Source organism: Salvelinus alpinus, chromosome 12, assembly GCF_045679555.1.
Source record: "Salvelinus alpinus chromosome 12, SLU_Salpinus.1, whole genome shotgun sequence".
Lineage (NCBI taxonomy): Eukaryota > Metazoa > Chordata > Actinopteri > Salmoniformes > Salmonidae > Salvelinus > Salvelinus alpinus.
Window position 1 is genome coordinate 4,164,239 of NC_092097.1, and position 19,772 is coordinate 4,184,010.

At 42.8% G+C, this 19,772-nt stretch overlaps 1 protein-coding gene across 1 annotated transcript in view; it reads right to left on the minus strand.

The window, feature by feature from the left end:
- LOC139535372 (kinesin heavy chain-like) overlaps nt 1-19,772 on the minus strand; it is a 126,222-nt gene that overhangs the window by 39,129 nt on the left and 67,321 nt on the right. Inside the window, exons 11-21 of the mRNA XM_071334716.1 lie at nt 18,965-19,113; nt 18,106-18,338; nt 15,508-15,576; nt 13,560-13,646; nt 13,318-13,437; nt 12,871-13,017; nt 10,384-10,572; nt 3,904-4,021; nt 3,604-3,668; nt 3,313-3,422; nt 846-947 (exon numbers count right to left, since the gene is read on the minus strand). Of these exons, the coding sequence (XP_071190817.1) occupies nt 846-947; nt 3,313-3,422; nt 3,604-3,668; nt 3,904-4,021; nt 10,384-10,572; nt 12,871-13,017; nt 13,318-13,437; nt 13,560-13,646; nt 15,508-15,576; nt 18,106-18,338; nt 18,965-19,113 (1,389 nt within the window). The remainder of the gene's footprint in view (nt 1-845; nt 948-3,312; nt 3,423-3,603; nt 3,669-3,903; nt 4,022-10,383; nt 10,573-12,870; nt 13,018-13,317; nt 13,438-13,559; nt 13,647-15,507; nt 15,577-18,105; nt 18,339-18,964; nt 19,114-19,772) is intronic.

The following is a 19,772-nucleotide window of genomic DNA, read 5'->3' on the forward strand; positions in this document are numbered from 1 at the left end:
GGGTTCTACGCAGCACCAAAAAGGGTTCCCCTATGGGGACAAACCGAAGAACGCTGTATGGTTCTAGTTAGCACATTTTTATTAAGAGTGCACCTATGACTTAGTGTTAAGCGCACCAATGAGAGTGAGAGGAGTTCAAACAGAGCAGAATATGTAGGAGGAGAAGAAAAGGGACATATCAAATTATATTTGTCCTGGCTGTGCCGTTTGTCATTTCTATCCTCTGGGCATATTTTTTCTACGAGTGTAGTGTCAGCCTATATGGATGTAAGTGAAATGGCATTGTGGTACATGAAAAACAACCTCTCCCTCAACATCAGCAAAAGACAGGAGTTGATTGTTGATTTCAGGAAGCAGAGGAAGAAACATGCCCTGATCCACTGCAGTAGACAGAGTCAGCAGTTTTAAGTTCCTCGGCGTCCACATCACCGAGGACTTGACATGGAACAACAAAACCACCACTTTTGTCAAGAGGGCGCAACCATCTCCAACTGGTTCTACCTAGCACAATAAAGGGTTTGCCTATGGGGACAAACCGAAGAACCCTATATGGTTCCCCTATAAAAGTGTATGGAGTGAATTGATATGGTCTAAAAGAGACTCACGTCAGCTCCTCCAGTTGCAGGGTCATCTGACTCCTGAGACGGTGTGTGTGTGACTTACGTCAGCTCCTCCAGTTGCAGGGTTATCTGACTCCTGAGACGGTGTGTGTGTGTGACTCACGTCAGCTCCTCCAGTTGCAGGGTCATCTGACTCCTGAGACGGTGTGTGTGTGTGACTCACGTCAGCTCCTCCAGTTGCAGGGTCATCTGACTCCTGAGACGGTGTGTGTGTGTGTGACTTACGTCAGCTCCTCCAGTTGCAGCGTCTTGTGGTGCTCCTGACTCCTAAGACGGTCAAAGTCGCTCCTCAGCCGCTCCAACTCCAGATGAAGACGATGGTTGCGACTGATCAGGACAGAAGAGGAGGGAGGACAATATATGAGAAACAGTTTGGTGTAGCCTTCCTAGTCTAGAATGCCAGGGGGTTAACTTTACCACAAATGTCATACGTTTCGATCCCATTTTATGAGGAAATTGGTTCTGGTTATGACTGATGGACAGGAGAGGAGGGCGAAAATGAGGGTGGAGAGAGGGCAAAGACAGAGAGAGTAGATAAGCTGTGAGGAACAGTCTGATGTTAATAAACTTCTCGGGGGTTAACCTAACAACAATTTAAGTACATTTACTTCCAAAATGGTCATGAAATGGTCATAAATGGGACAAAATGTTGGATTGTATATCTAAAATGTATATATAAATCTGTGGAATAGATATACACTTGCTATGCTCTTACAATGAAATGGGATAGTAAAGCATAAGGCTGAGGCTGAGATTCTGGGTGGACATTTAGAGATTCTATAGGTGATTCTTCAACATGTGCTCAAAATGCTTCAAGGCGTGTTAAAATATGCAGGCAGATGCTATGTTGGTTGGATAACAGGTCGGGTATAGAATAACAAAATAAAGGTACTGACAGGGAGGTCGTCACGCAGCAGTACAGCTGCTGTCTTGTGACTGAGGTAACACTGTGAGCATAACAAAGAGAGGGAGAGCGAGGGAGAGGTCGGTACTGGCTCAGTGAGGTCGTCAAGGATCTTTGTAACCAGCACACTAGTGCAGAAATCTACAGATGGAGGTAAGGCTGTGAGTCAGGTTAGGTCGAATGACAATGAGAGAGCAATGGGAGGGAGGAGAGAGGGAGAGAGGACAACAGTACAGGTACATAGCATGACAAGGGTAGAGGCTGACAGTAAGAAGGGGATGAAAGTACTGATTCACTGAGGTCGTCACACAAAGCAGTACATCTGCAGGCTATGTTGTGAGGTGACACTGTGAGGTAGAGTAGAGAATGACAATGAGAGGGAATCGAAGGGAGAGAGGGGGAGAGGAGGGGAGTGTCATGACTCTCCTGACAGTGGATCAAAGGACCCATCAGCTAGGCAAATGCTTTAGATAGCCAGACCCCCTCTCTCCCCAGAAGGGGGGGGGGGGGGGGGGGGGCTGTGCCGGTCTTGACACCTTAACTCTGGATCGTACATTTAGAGAGAATGTACTTTCTCTTCCTTGCCCTGCAGTATTGGAATACTGAAACTCCTTTGTTACTGAGAGACTCTTGCCGACCAAAATTTTTTTCTCCACGTCACGAATGGTTAAAACTACAAAGACCAGACAGCGTGGAGCGGTGGCTACCCGGCAGAAAATGGTGATACCCGTACATTGCCGGGTTACTACTGGCATGTAAAGTGGTTGGGAGCTGAACCCTGAATAATCAACCATTGATGCCAAAAGATGTGAGACGTTAGTCGACACGTTGAAATGGTGAGAAACGGACGCTCTCAACCTCAACACTAGAAGAGAAGATAACCTCACCTAGGAGACCAGAAAAATTCACAGGCTCTAGCTGAAGTCTCAGTTCCAACAAACACTCCACTAACAGAGAAGCTCTACAAAGAAGAAGGACATTGTGACCTCTGGCGGACAACCAGAGCCTCACATCGAGCCGCTACCCATAGACGGATCAATTGGTTTCAACAGAGAGGCAACAGAGAAAGACATCTACGCATAAATACAGTATATGGCATTTCTTATCCGAATGAGCGGTGGTTAGGGTGCTAAGTATTCTGGTTACTTGGAGCGTAGTTTCCAAATGTATTTACGATAAGTTGACTCTCTTTGTCTCTGCCTCTCTTTATCTTTCCCCACCCCCTTTCCATTGTATAGCAAGCCGTCATATCGAGTCAGTCCACTAGGGACTTTTATCTCATGTAAATGTGTATGTGTGTTCTGTGTTACTATTTAGTTAGTTAGTAAATAAATAATTAAGCCAATTTGTGTGTTGATGATTCATCAATAAGGTTCGGGTTCTTGCAGATATCAAGGAGTATGCGACATTCGGAATGAGACTGATGAGGTAATGATTGATGTCAGAGATATCTCTATATCTTTAGAGTTTAAGTCGGGAGACAGTAACTTGTTAAACAACTTTCCCGTGGTGCCCCAAATTCCTAATGAGTTAATTGTAACATGATCAATTTAATCGAGTAAAAATTAAACATAGTTAATTGATTTGATAAATAACAGTCATCAGATTAATGATAGTCACGTCACGACAAGAGGGAAAGGGAGCGAGAGAAAAAGATGATGAGAGAGAGGAGGAGAGGAAGGTACTTACTCAGTGAAAGGGAGATGAAGGGTGAGAGAGTGACAAACGGATATCTGAGGAGAGTGGGATAGAGGGGTAGAGGGTTATGGAGGGGAGAGATGTACTGACTCAGTGAGGTCGTCAATGATCTTCTGTTTCTCGTTGATGTTGTCTCGGAGACGTCCCAGCTGCTTGTGGTGCGTCTCACGGTGAGACTCCATCTGCTGCACCAGAGCCCTCTGAAACAGGGAGAGAAACAGACAGTTAGCACTCACTCACACACAAACACAGGGAGACAGACATGCACAGGCACACACACACACACACACGCACAGGCACACACACAGCGTTTAATACACAAAATATATTGATTAATGCTAATTTTATCATTTCCCCCACATAGTCAGTAAGCATAGTTACCTTAACATCAGCAGACTCCTCGATGTCCGTCTGGTTCTCTCCCTTTGTCACCTCTGACATGCTCTCTGAAACACACACAAATATTTGCATTTCAGCGTATGCCTACAAACAAAGTCACTTTACTGTCATTTCACTCGTCATTTCGGCGTCGCCGGAATGCACACACAGTGTTGCACTAATTGTAGCGGCAGTCATTGAGCCATGCACCCTGGGCCAGAAGTTTTACTTTGCACCTGGTGTTTAAAACTCAGTTTAACACTGCACTGCATTATGTTGTAGTCATTGGGATGACAAATGTACCTTGTGCATGGAGTTTGGCCAGCTCTTCACTCAGAGAGTCGTAGTTCTCCTCCAGCTGTCTGTTCTTCAGCTCTATGTTCTGCATGTACTCTGTCAGGGAGTGGATCTTCGCCTCATGCTGCACACATATAAAACACAATCGATGACACAACCAATGTTAGCTCCAATGTTGTAACCAATGGGAATCGACCTCACACCCGAACGTGATGATGAGGCGCAGGAAGATACTTGAATGAAAGCATAAGGTAACATCCACACATCTGGCATCTAAGGAAATTAGCTTTCCACTTAAATGACTGAGCGCTCCAGAATAAGCTGAAAGGTGCACTCAGACTAAATGAAGAGTTTCATTCCCAAATGCTATATATCCATTTTCAGAAAAGTCGGTAAATTACCTTGGATTGTTTAAAGAACGTATAAAAAAGATTGGTGTGTTTTCACTATCTAATCATGGCATGGGGTTGACATGTAGTGTTAGTTTGAAATATCACTTGATGGCAGTGTTGTAGGTCTCGAGTCTGGTCTCAAGACCACTTATTGAGTTTCTCGGTCTTGTCTCTGAGTCTGAATTTTTTCGACTCAGTCTTGACTCGTTCTCGTTACAATAAGGACTCATCAATTCTTCCCGAGACCAGTGGAGTAAAAAACTCTAAATTACAGTGTCAGCTTCCATTCCATCAGCGCATTAAACTGCATCGCCAGACCAAATGTCCACACTCCTTCGATGACATACATGTAATAATATCGTATCGCCTATTGAAACCTGGGCTTCCTACTTTTCTCGTAGCATTAGTTAACTATTGTCCTTTACTAAAATATCCTCAAACTTTGTCGCACTGGTCAAAATGTCCTTGATTCGCTGGTAGGGAAGAGTGAGGGAAATGTTTTTAAAGTTGGGCGCTCACTATTAGCAAGGGGAGACCGAGGGAAGTTGTAACAGATGTTGTATTTTTATCTACTGAGTGGCTGCGGCTCCTGTTCGGACCTCGTTTTCCTGTAGTCCACAATCATTGCCTTTGTCTTGCTCACATTGAGGGAGAGATTGTTGTTCTGGCACCACACTGCCAGGTCTCTGACCTCCTCCCTATAGGCTGTCTCATCGTTGTTGGTGAACAGGCCAACCACTGTTGTGTCGTCAGCAAACTTAATGGGGATGTTGGAGTCGTGCTTGGCCACGCAGTCGTGGGTGAACAAGGAGTACAGGAGAGGACTAAGCACACATCCCTGAGGGGCCCCAGTGTTGAAGATCAGTGTGGCAGATGTTTTGTTGCCTACTCTTACAGTGGTTCCTCCTTTAAAAGTTGCGAGCTTGCACCGTGGGACTTAGAGGTACCCAGCGTCACGGCTTCATTGCTCCAGACCACCACAAGGGGGAGTTAGAGCACTCATTATGCATTTGGATCCCAAGGTTTTTATATGACCAATCATATCGAGTGGTTCCAATGACGAATTTTGACGCGAGCCACCCTTGTCTTGTGGCATTCTTCAACAAAGATGGCTGACAAAACATTATGGTGGAACCAGATGTAAGTTGTTATAACGATAACGAGTCAAACAAAACAATTACAATTGAGAGGAATATGTTAGTTAATGTAGAGACAAACGTTTGTGCATATTATTTTGTCATAAAGTTAATTTACGAAAATAGCTATTTAGCAAGTTATCTGGCTAGCTAGTCAGCAAGTCATTAGTCGGCTAGCTAGTGTTAGGAGAATGAATTTGTAATTTGTGTTGTTTAATGTTTTAGGGACTCCTGAGAAAACCATCAAACTATGCTGTCGTGTTGTGAAACAGTGGATGTAAAGAATCCAGCTAGCTAAAGCATTTACTGCAAATTGAATGTACAATTGTGTAAGTGTAACGGATGTGAAATGGCTAGCTAGTTAGCGGGTACGCGCTAATAGCGTTTCAATCAGTTACGTCACTTGCTCTGAAACCTAGAAGTAGTGGTTCCCCTTGCTCTGCAAGGGCCACGGCCTTTGTGGAGCGATGGGTAACGATGCTTCGTGGGCGACCGTTGTTGATGTGTGCAAAGGGTCCCTGGTTCGCGCCCGGGTCGGGGCGAGGGGACGCCGTAAAGTTATACTGTTACATTGATGCTGTTGACCCGGATCACTGGTTGCTGCGGAAAAGGAGGAGGTTGAAAGGGGGGGTGAGTGTAACGGATGTGAAATGGCTAGCTAGTTAGCGGGTACGCGCTAATAGCGTTTCAATCAGTTACGTCACTTGCTCTGAAACCTAGAAGTAGTGGTTCCCCTTGCTCTGCAAGGGCCGCAGCCTTTGTGGAGCGATGGGTAACGATGCTTCGTGGGCGACCGTTGTTGATGTGTGCAGAAGGTCCCTGGTTTGCGCCCATGTCGGGGCGAGGGGACGGTCTAAAGTTATACTGTTACATAAGCTTGCCATGCAATGCAGCTGAAGTAACATAGCTAGCTAACTATTTACTAGCTTATTGTGTAGTGGAGGATAAAAATAACTGTATGCCTATTGATGTGTAGCTAGCGACAGTATGTGGCCGATCTATGTATGGACACTAAAACGTTTGGTATGAATATTAGTTCATAACCTATCTATGAATCTCAGCTATCATAGTTGTTGTATCAACTTCAAATCTGAATGGCATTAATGAAGCCTATGGATAGAGTAGAATATAATAACTTTCTTGTGCCAAGGATGCAAGTACTGTCATTATTACCACACATGAGATTCCCACATTGTAGCCTGTACATTGAATATATTCACTGATCATGTACTCTTCCTTAGCAAATAAAGATGCGGTTCAGGTATAAATCTCTGAGACATTCTTTTTCAGTCATATCAAACTCCATTATTTGAATGATGCTGTGTCTGCATGTACAGTTGAAGTCGGAAGTTTACCTACACTTAGGTTGGAGTCATTAAAACTCATTTTTCAACCACTCCACAAATTTCTTGTTAACAAACTATAGTTTTGGCAAGACGGTTAGGACATCTACTTTTGTGCATGACACAAGTAATTTTTCCAACAATTGTTTGCAGACAGATAATTTCACTTGTAATTCACTGTATCACAATTCCAGTGGGTCAGAAGTTTACATACACTTTGTTGAATGTGCCTTTAAACAGCTTGGAAAATTCCAGAAAATGATGTCATGGCTTTAGAAACTAGGAACTGTTTGGCCATAATGACCATCGTTATGTTTGGAGGAAAAAGTGGGAGGCTTGCAAGCCGAAGAACACCATCCCAACCGTGAAGCACGGGTGTGGCAGCATCATGTTGTGGGGGTGCTTTGCTGCAGGAGGGTCTGGTGCTCTCTCACAAAATAGATGGCTTCATGAGGCAGGAAAATTATGTGGAAATATTGAAGCAACATCTCAAGACATCAGTCAGGAAGTTAAAGCTTGGTCGCAAATGGGTCTTCCAAATGGACAATGGTCCCAAGCATACTTCCAAAGTTGTGGCAAAATGGCTTAAGGACAACAAAGTCAAGGTATTGGAGTACTAATATCTAGGTGTCTGGTTAGACTGTAAACTCTCCTTCCAGACTCACATTAAGCATCTCCAATCAAAAATTTAATCCAGAATCGGCTGCCTATTTTGCAACAAAGCATCCTTCACTCATGCTGCCAAACATACCCTCGTAAAACTGACTATCCTAACGATCCTTGACTTCGGCGATGTCATTTACAAAATAACCTCCAACACTCTACACCAAAGCCCCATATACTACCCACCACTGCTACCTGTATGCTCTCGTTGGCTGGCCCTCGCTTCATATTCATCGCCAAACCCACTGGCTCCAGGTCATCTATAAGTCTTTGCTAGGTAAATCCCCGCCTTATCTCAGCTCACTGGTCACCATAGCAGCACCCACCCGTAGCACGAGCTCCAGCAGGTATATTTCCCTGGTCACCCCCAAAGCCAATTCCTCCTTTGGCTGCCTTTCCTTCCAGTTCTCTGCTGCCAATGACTGAAACGAACTGCAAAAATCACTGAAGCTGGAGACTCATATCTCCCTCACTAACTTTAAACACCAGCTGTCAGAGCAGCTCACAGATCACTGCACCTGTACATAGCCCATCTGTAAATAGCCCATCCAACTACCTCATCCCCAAACTGTTATTTATTTTATTTTTTTGCTCCTTTGCACCCCAGTATCTCTACTTGAAAACTCATCTTCTGCACATCTATCACTCCAGTGTTTAATTGCTATATTGTAATTATTTTGCCACTATGGCCTATTTATTACCTTACCTCCCTTATACTACCTCATTTGCACACACTGTATATAGACTTTTTCTATTGTATTATGGACTGTATGTTTGTTTATTCCATGTGTAACTCTGTGTTGTTTGTGTCGCACTGCTTTGCTTTATCTTGGCCAGGTCGCAGTTGTAAATGAGAACTTTTTCTCAACTAGCCTACCTGGTTAAATAAAGGTGAAATAAAAAGTAAATAAAAAAAAAAGACTTGTGGAGGTCTACAATTTTTATTCTGAGATCTTGGCTGATTTCTTTTGATTTTCCCATGATGTCAAGCAAAGAGGCACTGAGTTTGAAGGTAGGCCTTGAAATACATCCACAGGTACACCTCCAATTGACTCAAATGATGACAATTACCCTATCAGAAGCTTCTAAAGCCATGACATCATTTTCTGGAATTTTCCAAGCTGTTTAAAGGTACAGTCAACAAAGTGTATGTAAACTTCTGACCCACTGGAATTGTGATACAGTGAATTATAAGTGAAATGATCTGTCTGTAAACAATTGTTGGACAAATGACTTGTGTCATGCACAAAGTAGATGTCCTAACCGACTTGCCAAATCTATAGTTTGTTAACAAGAAATTAGTGGAGTGGTTGAAAAACGAGTTTATGACTCCAACCTAAGTGTATGTAAACTTCCGACTTCAACTGTAGGTGTTCCTTTTTTTGCAGGTGGGAAAGGGCAGTGTGGAGTGCGATTGGTTCATCGGCTACGGAGAGTGTAATCAACATATTTTTACAAACTCACAGAGTTTTTTTTCCCTAATGTAAAACTCAAATGGGAAGTTACATGCAGCCATTTAGGCAGCATATCAAACACAAGCAAGACACAGATACAAAGTCGAATTAGCGATTGAATGTTATGTTTTCATCATCATTGCAAACATTGGCTAGGCAGGAGGCAGACGGGCAGTCAGTAGTAGTGTTTTTTTCAGCTACTCTGGCTGGTGGCTATGCTATGGCAGCAACTACAAAGATTAGCCTACATCAGGGATGGGCAACTGGCGGGCCGCATGCAGCCCGCGGCCCGCCTTTTGTAGGCCTGCAGCCGGGGGGGCCCATATTTATTTTGTAAGTCACTCTCACTCGGATATCATATGAAAAACTGCAAACAGTTCTCTACAACCTATGGCAAAATGTGTAGAATTTCAGGAAATTAGTTATAATGTTGTAACATTTTAGTATCTTCTTTTGCTAGCAAGTTGGATGGGCCCCTCCAACAAATCTTCCCTTAGGGCCCCCAAAGGGCCGGCTCTGACTGCATACGTGGGGATGGATGTGGGGATGCAGACCTCTGAGCCACTGTGGCCCCTCCTGATGAGTTACGATTTTTTGTGTTACCCATCCCTCACCTACATCACACAAAACACAGAGGGTGTTCTTTAATGGAAGCCTCTCCAACATAATCCAGGTAGAATCAGGAATTCCACAGAGCAGCTGTCTAGGTCCCTTAATTGTTTAAATCTTTACTAACAACATGCAGCTTTGAGTAAAGCCAGTGTGTTTCTGTATGTGGATGACTCAACACTATACACGTCAGCTACTACAGCGACTGAAATGACTGCAACACTTAACAAAGAGCTGCAGTTAGTTTCAGAATGGGTGGCAAGGAATAAATTAGTATTTCAAAAATCTAAAAGCATTGTATTTGGGACAAATCATTCACTAAACCCTAAACCTCAACTACTGTAAATCTTATAATAAATAATGTGGAAATTGAGCATGTTGAGGTGACTAAACTGCTTGGAGTAACCCTGGATTGTAAACTGTAAAACATGTTGATACAACAGTAGCTAAGATGGGGAGAAGTCTGTCCATAATAAAGTGGTACTCTGCCCTCTTAACAACACTATCAACAAGGCAGGTCCTACAGGCCCTAGTTTTGTCCCACCTGGACTACTGTACAGTCGTGTGTTCAGATGCCACAAAGAAAATTGCAATTGGCTCCAAACAGGGCAGCACGGATGGCCCCTTGGATGTACACAGAGAGTTAACATTAATAATGTGCATGTCAATCTCTAATAGCTTAAAGTGGAGGAGAGACTGACTTCATCACTACTTGCATTTGTGAGAGGCACAAGACATGATACATTAGCAATCATTTCTATTGAAAAAACACAAATATAAAAAATTTGTGGAATTAGCGTTTTGGAAATAAACTCTTCAAATGTACTTCTAGTATACCCTTGATCCTTCTGCATACTAAAAGGTACTCTGAGTATGCCCTGTCCCTGACCTGTGAGATGAGGAGTTGGCAGGAGGACAACTCTCTTCCCGTCTCCTCCATCTTCCTATGACACTCCATCTGAAGGTTCTCCAGCTGACGACAGCGTTTCACCATGGACTTGACCTCCGACTTGATCTTACTGATGTAGAGACGGGCCACCGTAAACTCCTCCTCGATCGCACCCGTTATTTCCATCGGCTGGGGGAAGAGACAAAGATTACCATTATCATTGATTCAATATGTTCCTATATGTTTGCTATGGCAATGTATATGGCTACACTTTCCACGCCAATAAAGCCTTTTGAATTTGAGAGAGAGAGCGAGAGAGAGCGAGAGAGAGAATGAGGCAGAGAGAAAAACTTCTGCCGTTTATTTGTAAAAACAAACATCCATTATATTACAGATCATTTAGCAAACGCCACATCAATTACAATCTAAATATGATAACAGTGATGTTGTTGACAGACAACTCTGCTATATCTCCCTGACAACTGGCATGCTGTACTTCCGCCGAGGGCCTTCTGGAGTGAAAAAGATGAACTCTTAAAATCATAAAATGAGAGAGAGCTGTGCCTATCTGGGCCTGTATTCAGAAAGTATATCAGGAGCATATCAGGATCACGTTTGCCTTTTAGATCACAATGACTAAGATACAGTGGCAAGAAAAGGTATGTGAACCCTTTGGAAATACCTGGATCTCTGCATAAACTGGTCATAACACTTGATCTGATCTTCGTCTAGGTCACAACAATAGACAAACACAGTCTGCTTAAACTAATAACACACAAACAATTATAAGTTTTCATGTCTTTATTGAACACACCGTGTAAACATTCACAGTACACTACCTATACTGTGAATGTTTAAATGATGTATTCAATATAGACAAGAAAAATGTGTTCATTTGTGTGTTATTAGTTTAAGCACACTGTGTTTGTCTATTGTTGTGACTTAGATGAAGATCAGATTAAACCAATTTATTCACATACTTTTTCTTGCCACTTGTATATGGACATGGGGAACCTAGCCTCGACCTCCAGTGTTCTAGGAGAGGTTCTCAGAGATAAGTGTTCAGCGTCTATATCAGCACTCCTATTTATATACAGGTGTACAGGCCATACACGCTTAGAATTATTGTTGACTCGAGGAACCCTGGAATTCCTTAAGCAACTATTGCTAGTCAATAGTTCATATTTGCACCTTCAGTTAGTTGAGGGGTTCTTGGAGGAAACTTGAACGGTTCAATGTAGGAAGCGGGTTCCTGGTGGAACCCTGGAGTGGAGGCGTGGCTTAGTAGTGGCGTGGCTTTCAGATAGGGGCGGCAGTTGGCCTAGTGGTTAGAGCGTTGGGCCAGTAACCGAAAGGTTGCTGGATTGAATCCCTGAGTTGACAAGGTAAAAATCTGTCGTTCTGCCCCTGAACAAGGCAGTTAACCCACCGTTCCCTGGTAGGCTGTCATTGTAAATAAGAATTTGTTCTTAACTGACTTGCCTGGTTACATTTTTAAAAAGATAGATATTTTTTGGGCCACCCGTTAGAGCAAATGTCATTACATCTGTTAGGTTGTACTGCCATTAGACGTTAAGGTTGAACAGTTGTGTAACTTCAATTAAGCTAACAGAGGTGTATGATCCCCTCAAAAGCCTATGCAAATCCCAAAGTTACCACTTTATTACTGTATGGAATCAGCAATGTTAGTATTATATTATTATATATATATATTATTATATATAAATATCCAAGAAATATTTTAATTTGCACAAACTTAACATGACGAACAGCCATGACATTTAAGCTAAAGGGTGACCAAAAATAAATATCGGAAGGCCACACCTTCAATAAGCCACACCTTCAGTCTGATAGGCTGCCACCTCTACATTACATTATTAAAAATACCCTATTCAGAGGGGGAACCTTTTTCAACTGGAAAGGTTCTGCCTGTATGGCAACCCAAAATGTTCTTTCAGGCACCTTTACGTCTATGAGGGGGCGGCAGGTAGCCTAGTGGTTAGTGCGTTGGGTCAGTAACCGAAAGGTTGCTAGATCAAATCCCTGAGCTGACAAGGTAAACATTTGTTGTTTTGCCACTGAACAAGGCACTTAACCCACTGTTCCTAGGCCGTCATTGTAGATAAGAATTTGCTCTTACCTGACTTGCCTAGTCAAATAAAGGTCAAAAAAATAAGTGTAGTCTTGGTAATAGCAGGCCACAGGAAGTTGGTGGCACCTTAATTGGGGAGAATGGGCTTGTGGTAATGACTGGAGTGGAATCAGTGGAATGGTCTCAAACACATGGTTTCCGGGTGTTTGATTCCATTTGCTTCATTCTGGCCATTATTATGAGCTGTTTTCCCCTCAGCAGCCTCCACTGTAGCAGACTTACCAGTTTGATGTCCTTTTTGTTTAAGTAAAAGTCAGGTATCAGGTATCAAGAATCAACGATCAAGCAAAGTCAACTCAGAAATCGTCTTTTTACAACTAAAGTAAAGTACTGACCAGTTTGATGTCTTTGTTGCCTACGATGGCACTGAACTCAGAGAGGTCCCTCATTAGGCCGTTGAGAACCTCAGCGATGCGTTTCCTCTGATGACCGCTCACTTCCTGTAGACGAGACAGCTCCGCCTCAATTCGCATCAAGTGGGCCTGGAGTTGGGAGGAGAAGAAGAAGAGACTTTGATTTATCTTTTATTATTTAACCTACCCCCCTGAGACACACACACAAACACTCACCAAAGGAATAGAATGATAGATACAACTGTAGATGGACGGATGCATAGATGGAGGAAAGGCACTGTACAAATACACATTTTGATTGATGGATTTATCAAAAGGTTACAGTAATGCACGTAGGGATGGACGGATGGGTGGATGGGGCCAGATGTACGTAAAGGACGGACGAACAGATTAAGTGTAACCCCCCCCCCCCCCCCCCCCCCGACGTACCATTTTCTTGGCCAGTTCCTCAGCCAGTAGTTTGTTCTGTAGACTCTTATCCTCCACCTCCTGGCTCTTCTGGTCGTAGTTAACAGCCAGCTCCTCTAAGGCCTGTAGAACCTCCTTCACCTATAGACCACAAGAGAATTAAGCAAGTGACTTTATTATTGTAATTTACTGGCTGTATATGTATTAAATTGTCAAATAAATTCAATCAATCAATCACTCAATGAATTAATCGGCCAACCAACCTCCGCCTTGGCAACGTCACTCTCCATCTGTAGTCTGCCCAGCTCTGATGACACCTTCTCACTGTCCCCACGGGAGGAGACCAGGAGCTGGGCGTCACACAAAACCCCAATAACCATCACTCACTTATCATCGATAGCTCCTTAGCGCCTCAACATTTGGGCCAGTTCCCAGGCTGAATAACCATCACCATGGCATTACAAATAAAAGGAAAGTGACGACAGATTATCCAATGTCAGCTGAGTTCTCAATACTACAGTTGCCAAATGAAATTACACTGAACAAAAATAACTGCAACATGCAACAATTTCAAAGGTTTTTTACTGGGTTACAGTTCAAGGAAATCAGTCAATTGTAATAAATTCATTAGGCCCTAATCTATGGATTTCACATGTCTGGGAATACAGATATGCGTCTGTTGGTCACAGATACTTAAAAAAAAGTAGGAGCGTGGATCAGAACACCAGTCAGTATCTGGTGTGACCACCATTTGCCTCGTGCAGCGTGACACATCTCCTTTACGAAGAGTTGATCAAGCTGTTGATTGTGGCCTGTGGAATGTTGTCCCACTCCTCTTCAATGGCTGTGCGAAGTTGCTGGATATTGGCGGGAACTAGAACAGGCTGTCGTACAAGTCAATCCAGAGCATACCAAACATGCTCAATGGGTGACATGTCTGGTGAGTACGCAGGCCATGGAAGAACTGTGACATTTTCAGCTTCCAGGAATTATGTACAGATCCTTGCGAAATGGGGCCGTGCATTATCATGCTGAAACATGAGGTGATGGCGGTGGATGAATGGCAGGACAATTGGCCTCAGGATTTCATCATGGTATCTCTGTGGATTCAAATTGCCATTGATAAAATGCAATTGTGTTCGCTGTCAGTAGCTTATTCCTGGCCATAACCCCACCGTCACAATGGGGCATTCTGTTCACAACGTTGACATCAGACAACCACTCGACCACACAAGCCCCTAAATGCTGTCTGTCATCTGTCTGGTACAGCTGAAACCAGGATTCATCCGTGAAGAGCACACTTCTCCAACGTGCCAGTGGCCATCGAAGGTGAGCATTTGCCCACTGAAGTAGGTTACGACAACGAACTGCAGTCTTGTCAAGACCCTGGTGAGGACGACGAGCACGCAGACCAGATTCCCTAAGACGGTTTCTGATAGTTTGTGCAGAAATTCTACATTTGTGCAAACCATAGTTTCATCAGCTGTCTGGGTGGCTGGTCTCAGACAATCCCGCAGGCGAAGAAGCCGGATTTAGAGGTCCTGGGATGGCGTGGTTACATGAGGTCTGCGGTAGTGAGGCCAGTTGGACATACTGCTAAATTCTCTAAAACAACATTGGAGGTGGCTTATGGTAGAGAAATTAACATTCCATTCTCTGGTATCAGCTCTGGTGTACATTCCTGCAGTCAGCATGCCAATTGCACGCTCCCTCAAAACTTGAGACACCTGTGGCATTGTGTAGTGTGACATATCTGCACATTTTAGAGTGGTCTTTTATTGTCCCCAGCACAAGGTGCACCTCGGTAATGATCATGCTGTTTAATCAGCTTCGGTCAGGTGAATGGGTTATCTTGGCAAAGGAGACATGCTCACTAACAGGGATGTAAACAAATTAGTGCACAACATTTGAGACAAATAAGCTTTTTGTGTGTATAGAACATTTCTGTGATCTTTTATTTCAGCTCATGAAACACTTTACATGTTGCGTTTATATTTTTGTTCAGTATAAATTAAATCACCCTGCAGTTTCATTTTTCATTTGACAGTATTTTTGGCACAGATCTCTGCTCTTTTGCTTGACAAAAATGTCAATTAATCTTCTCCTGACAACTACTCAGCCTGAGTGGAGCTCAGATGGGCTGAATAATAGAGGGATAGAGGAAGATAGATGAGGAAGAACGTTGGGCTGAGTAGAGGGAGGGTGTTGTACCTCTTCCTGGTCCAGCATCTGCTCCTTCAGCTTCTCCGCCAGCTGACTCTGCTGGTTGATCTCATCATCCTGTGTGCGTGTGTATATATATATATATATATATATATATATATATATATATATATATATATATATACATACATACATACACACACACACACACACACACACACACACACACACACACACACACACACACACACACACACACACACACACACACACACACACACACACACACACACACACACACACACACACACAGTGAAAACCAGGTATGTTATACATAGCATTATGGGTAAAGTAGTTCATCATGCACAGAGACAACCCACATGAAAAAAGACTATAGTATACTATGGTATAAATATCATACTATTACTATATTTTTTATACCAGAACATTGTTGAATACTCGTTTCTGATTGGCTAGAAGGACATTCTAGAAAATATTCACTAGGCACTGTATGTGTGGTTTAGGTTCATTTTCCATCCTTTATGGATCTGGCTGTCAAGCAGCAGGAGGTGGCAATTGCCCAAGTATTTGTCCATGTAATGTGTATAGCTAGCTAGCTAGCTGATATGGTTTGCAAGCTAGTACCAGTAGCTAGAAACTTTGCACAGTGTCAGTTGGCTAAACATAGTGGTATTATGTACTTTTTTTATTTTTAGTTAGCTTGCTAACACGATCCCCTTTTCAACATTGTTTTTAAGAGTCAGTGTTTGATCACGAATGCTGCTGACAGATAAAATAGGCTACGTTGACCACATCAAATTGCCTCGCTAGCTAAAGACAGATCATGTCAATTTGGCTAGTTATGTTTTTTTCTCAATCGCATACAAGCAATTTTGGGATCTGTGTTGAAACATATCTATAGCAGAACAGCAATGATCAAAAGGCTTAAAAACATATACAGAACTTCTGATCATTTTCTTGCCTTATTAATAACTATCAGCAATAATATTTGATGTGTATGAAATTGTTTGGTGCAATATGCAAAGAGAGTAATTGCCTATAATATGCACTTTTGGATAGTTGTACTTCCAATTTTGATCAACATGATTTAGTGACTGCAAAGAAAATGTATTGATCTGCTGGGATTTTTAAACCTCTACAGGATCATTTTCAACATTTTGAACAGTGATGCAATGATTCATTGGATCAGTCTAAAATGTTGCACATACACAGCGCCTAAACTCCCAAGGATGAACCAGACTTGTGGAGGTCTACACATTTTGTGAAGCCCTTTTGGCTGGTCTTGGCTGATTTCTTTGATTTTCCCATGATGTCAAGCAAAGAGGCACTGAGTTTGAAGGTAGGCCTTGAAATACATCCACAGGTACACCTCCAATTGACTCAGATGATGTCAATTAGCCTATCAGAAGCTTCTAAAGCCATGACATCATTTTCCAAGCTGTTGAAAGGCCCAGTCAACGAAGTGTATGTACACTTCTGACCCACTGGAATTGTGATACAGTGAATTATAAGTGAAATTATCTGTGTGTAAACAATTGTTGGAAAAATTATTTGTGTCATGCACAAAGTAGATGTCCTAACCGACTTGCCAAAACTATAGTTTGTTAACAAGACATTTGTGGAGTGGTTGAAAAATGAGTTTTAATGACTCCAACCTAAGTGTATGTAAACTCCCGACTTCAACTGTAAGTATGGTTGTGATAATCTTTTTGCAGGCAGTGGTGTTCTTTTGACGCATCAATATCTATCTAGGCAATATGGCAGTGTAATACAGTTTCGATGTATTTATGTTTTGAGAAGGCAACAAAATATTGATAAATAATTTGCAGTTTAGCAAAGGACACATAGTTCTGTAATGTATGCTGTGAACTCCGTTTTGAAAATCGACACAAAAAAAACGAAAAATTATTGAGAAAAGCTAGCATTTCATATCAGATATCATATCAGATGAACTAGATCGCTAGTGATCTCATTGATTGACATCCATTAGTGGTGATGACAGTAGTCAATCTGACAACTTCACCAGGATGAGTTTTGACTCAAATACTTGTTTGCTTAGCTAGCTATCTACAGCACATGCCAAATAGGTAGGCCACCCACACGTATCTGAAAATACATGATCAATTGATGTTTACTGATCATGAAGTGCACGCAGTTACTTGCTGTATAACTCTGATGATAGATCTAAATGTGGGAAATTGTTTTGCATGGAATAAATTGTAAATTAGTAGTTAAGACTGTGCTCTTCAAGAGGGGATCATATTACAACCAAATAGTTGTAACATTTATTTCACATTCTCTGGAAAATGACACTCAGTTGTTAATGTTTTTAGCTGAGCTGGAGGTCTCCTTGCCCCCCAGAAGGCCAATCGAACACTCTGCACCGTATTGTGATGCTTATTGACAACAACTTATAGTATTCTGCAGAATACTACAAAATTCCATAGTATGTGCTACACATGATCGAGGGATACTACAGTGTAGTATAGTATTTTACCAGAGGATGCTGGTGGGAGGAGCTATAGTAAACTGTAGTATTTTTTTATGTGGGAACAACACTCCACTTATGTCACGTCAAGCACCAACTTCAAATAGAAGTTACATTTTGTGTGTGAAACACCTCACCTTGTCATCCAGCTGCTTGTAGAGCTTGCGTATCTCCTCCTCATACTTCTGTCTTTCCTCCTCTGAGATCCTGATCACTATAGAGGAGGAACTGTCTTCTCTAGGCAGCCGACTCAGACCGGAGGAGGAGCTCTCTTCTCTGGGGAGCCGACCCAGACTGTCTTCTCTGGGTATCAGACACTCAAGAGGCACAGCACCAGGACACAACTGATCCAGCTCTGGGTCCTCCTCATCTGAGGGAGGGACAATGGATCATGAGAAGGACAGGCCTCATTGGGGGAGGTATGGGTGTAGGGGTGGGTGCGTGTGTGATCTTCTTTAGGGCTAGTGTGTCCCTCTCTTTATGTGGCTCTGGAGCAGCAGACGGAGTGTCTACAGTCTAAAATATATATGTGTCCAAGTGTGTCTTGAGTATGTGTGTGTCTACAGTATATAATGTGCCTCTTAGGAGATGTTTATTTTTTTTATTTAACCTTTATTTAACTAGGCAAGTCAGTTAAGAACAAATTCTTATTTACAAGGACAGCCTAGGAACAGTGGGTTAACTGCCTTGTTCAGGGATTTGATTTAGCAACCTTTCAGTTACTAGTCCAATGCTCTAACCACTAGGCTACCTGCCACCCCAGGTAGCCTAGTGCTCTGAGGATTATAAAATATAAGAATCCATAAAGCATAGAGACACAAAGAAATCTGCCTCCCAGGACACCGTGGGAGACGGCAATTAATCTTTGAGAGTGTGTGTTTGCCTGCTCGTGCGCGTGCCTGTGTATTTTTCGCACATGCCTGTGTGTGTGTATGTTTGTGTGTCTCAGTGTCTATGTGCCTGTGTGCCGGTGTGCGTGTCCGTAGGTGGCCTCACCAATCTTCCATCTGTTGAGCTCAGACTCCAGCCTCTGTACCGTCTCCTTCATCATCCTGTTCTTCTCCTTCTCCTTCTCATACTTCTTCTTCCACTGTTCTGCCGTCAGCTCCAGATTCACTGACGCTGTGTTCCTGATCGTCTTAGCTCTGGGGGGATAGAGAGAGACAGAGGAGATGGTAGTGAGGCATAAGGCTGTATGAGTTCGGTAGAGATTGTGTAATTGTATGGATTCTATTGTTCTGGATTGCCTTAGCGATTCAATGGAACACGACTCAGTTGGATGAAAGACATAGGAGAATGTAGTGATGTATAGATAGGCTCTGTAAGTTTGACAGGACATTGTTCTTAGGTACAGATTCTATAATTGTATGGATTCACTCTCGACAAAATCTGTCCAGAATAAGCCCAATGTGTTTCTACGGGTTTAAAGGGGAATGGAAACACTATGATTTAGAACGCCGGCTAACTGTAACTGTATATCGCCATATTGGCATTGTTGCGTCACTGGCAGGAGAGAACATATTGGAACTCCCAAAAATGTCTGAATTTACCGAGTAGCTCCGAGTCTGAGAAGGAGTTTATTACAGAGAATAAAATAATGTTAGTTAGTGAGCCAATAAACCTACTGAAGCCGTTCGTGTTTGAGCCGATCGTTGCCCCAGATCACGTAGCAGTAACAACACAGATGGCATCTCTGCCTGAAACACCTCAGCTAGAGGGTCGGCGTAGGCAAACACAAACTGGTGTGAGTGGGGATGCTGCCAGGTAATGGCTAGAGTAGGAGTGTGTGTGTTGGAGTGTGTGT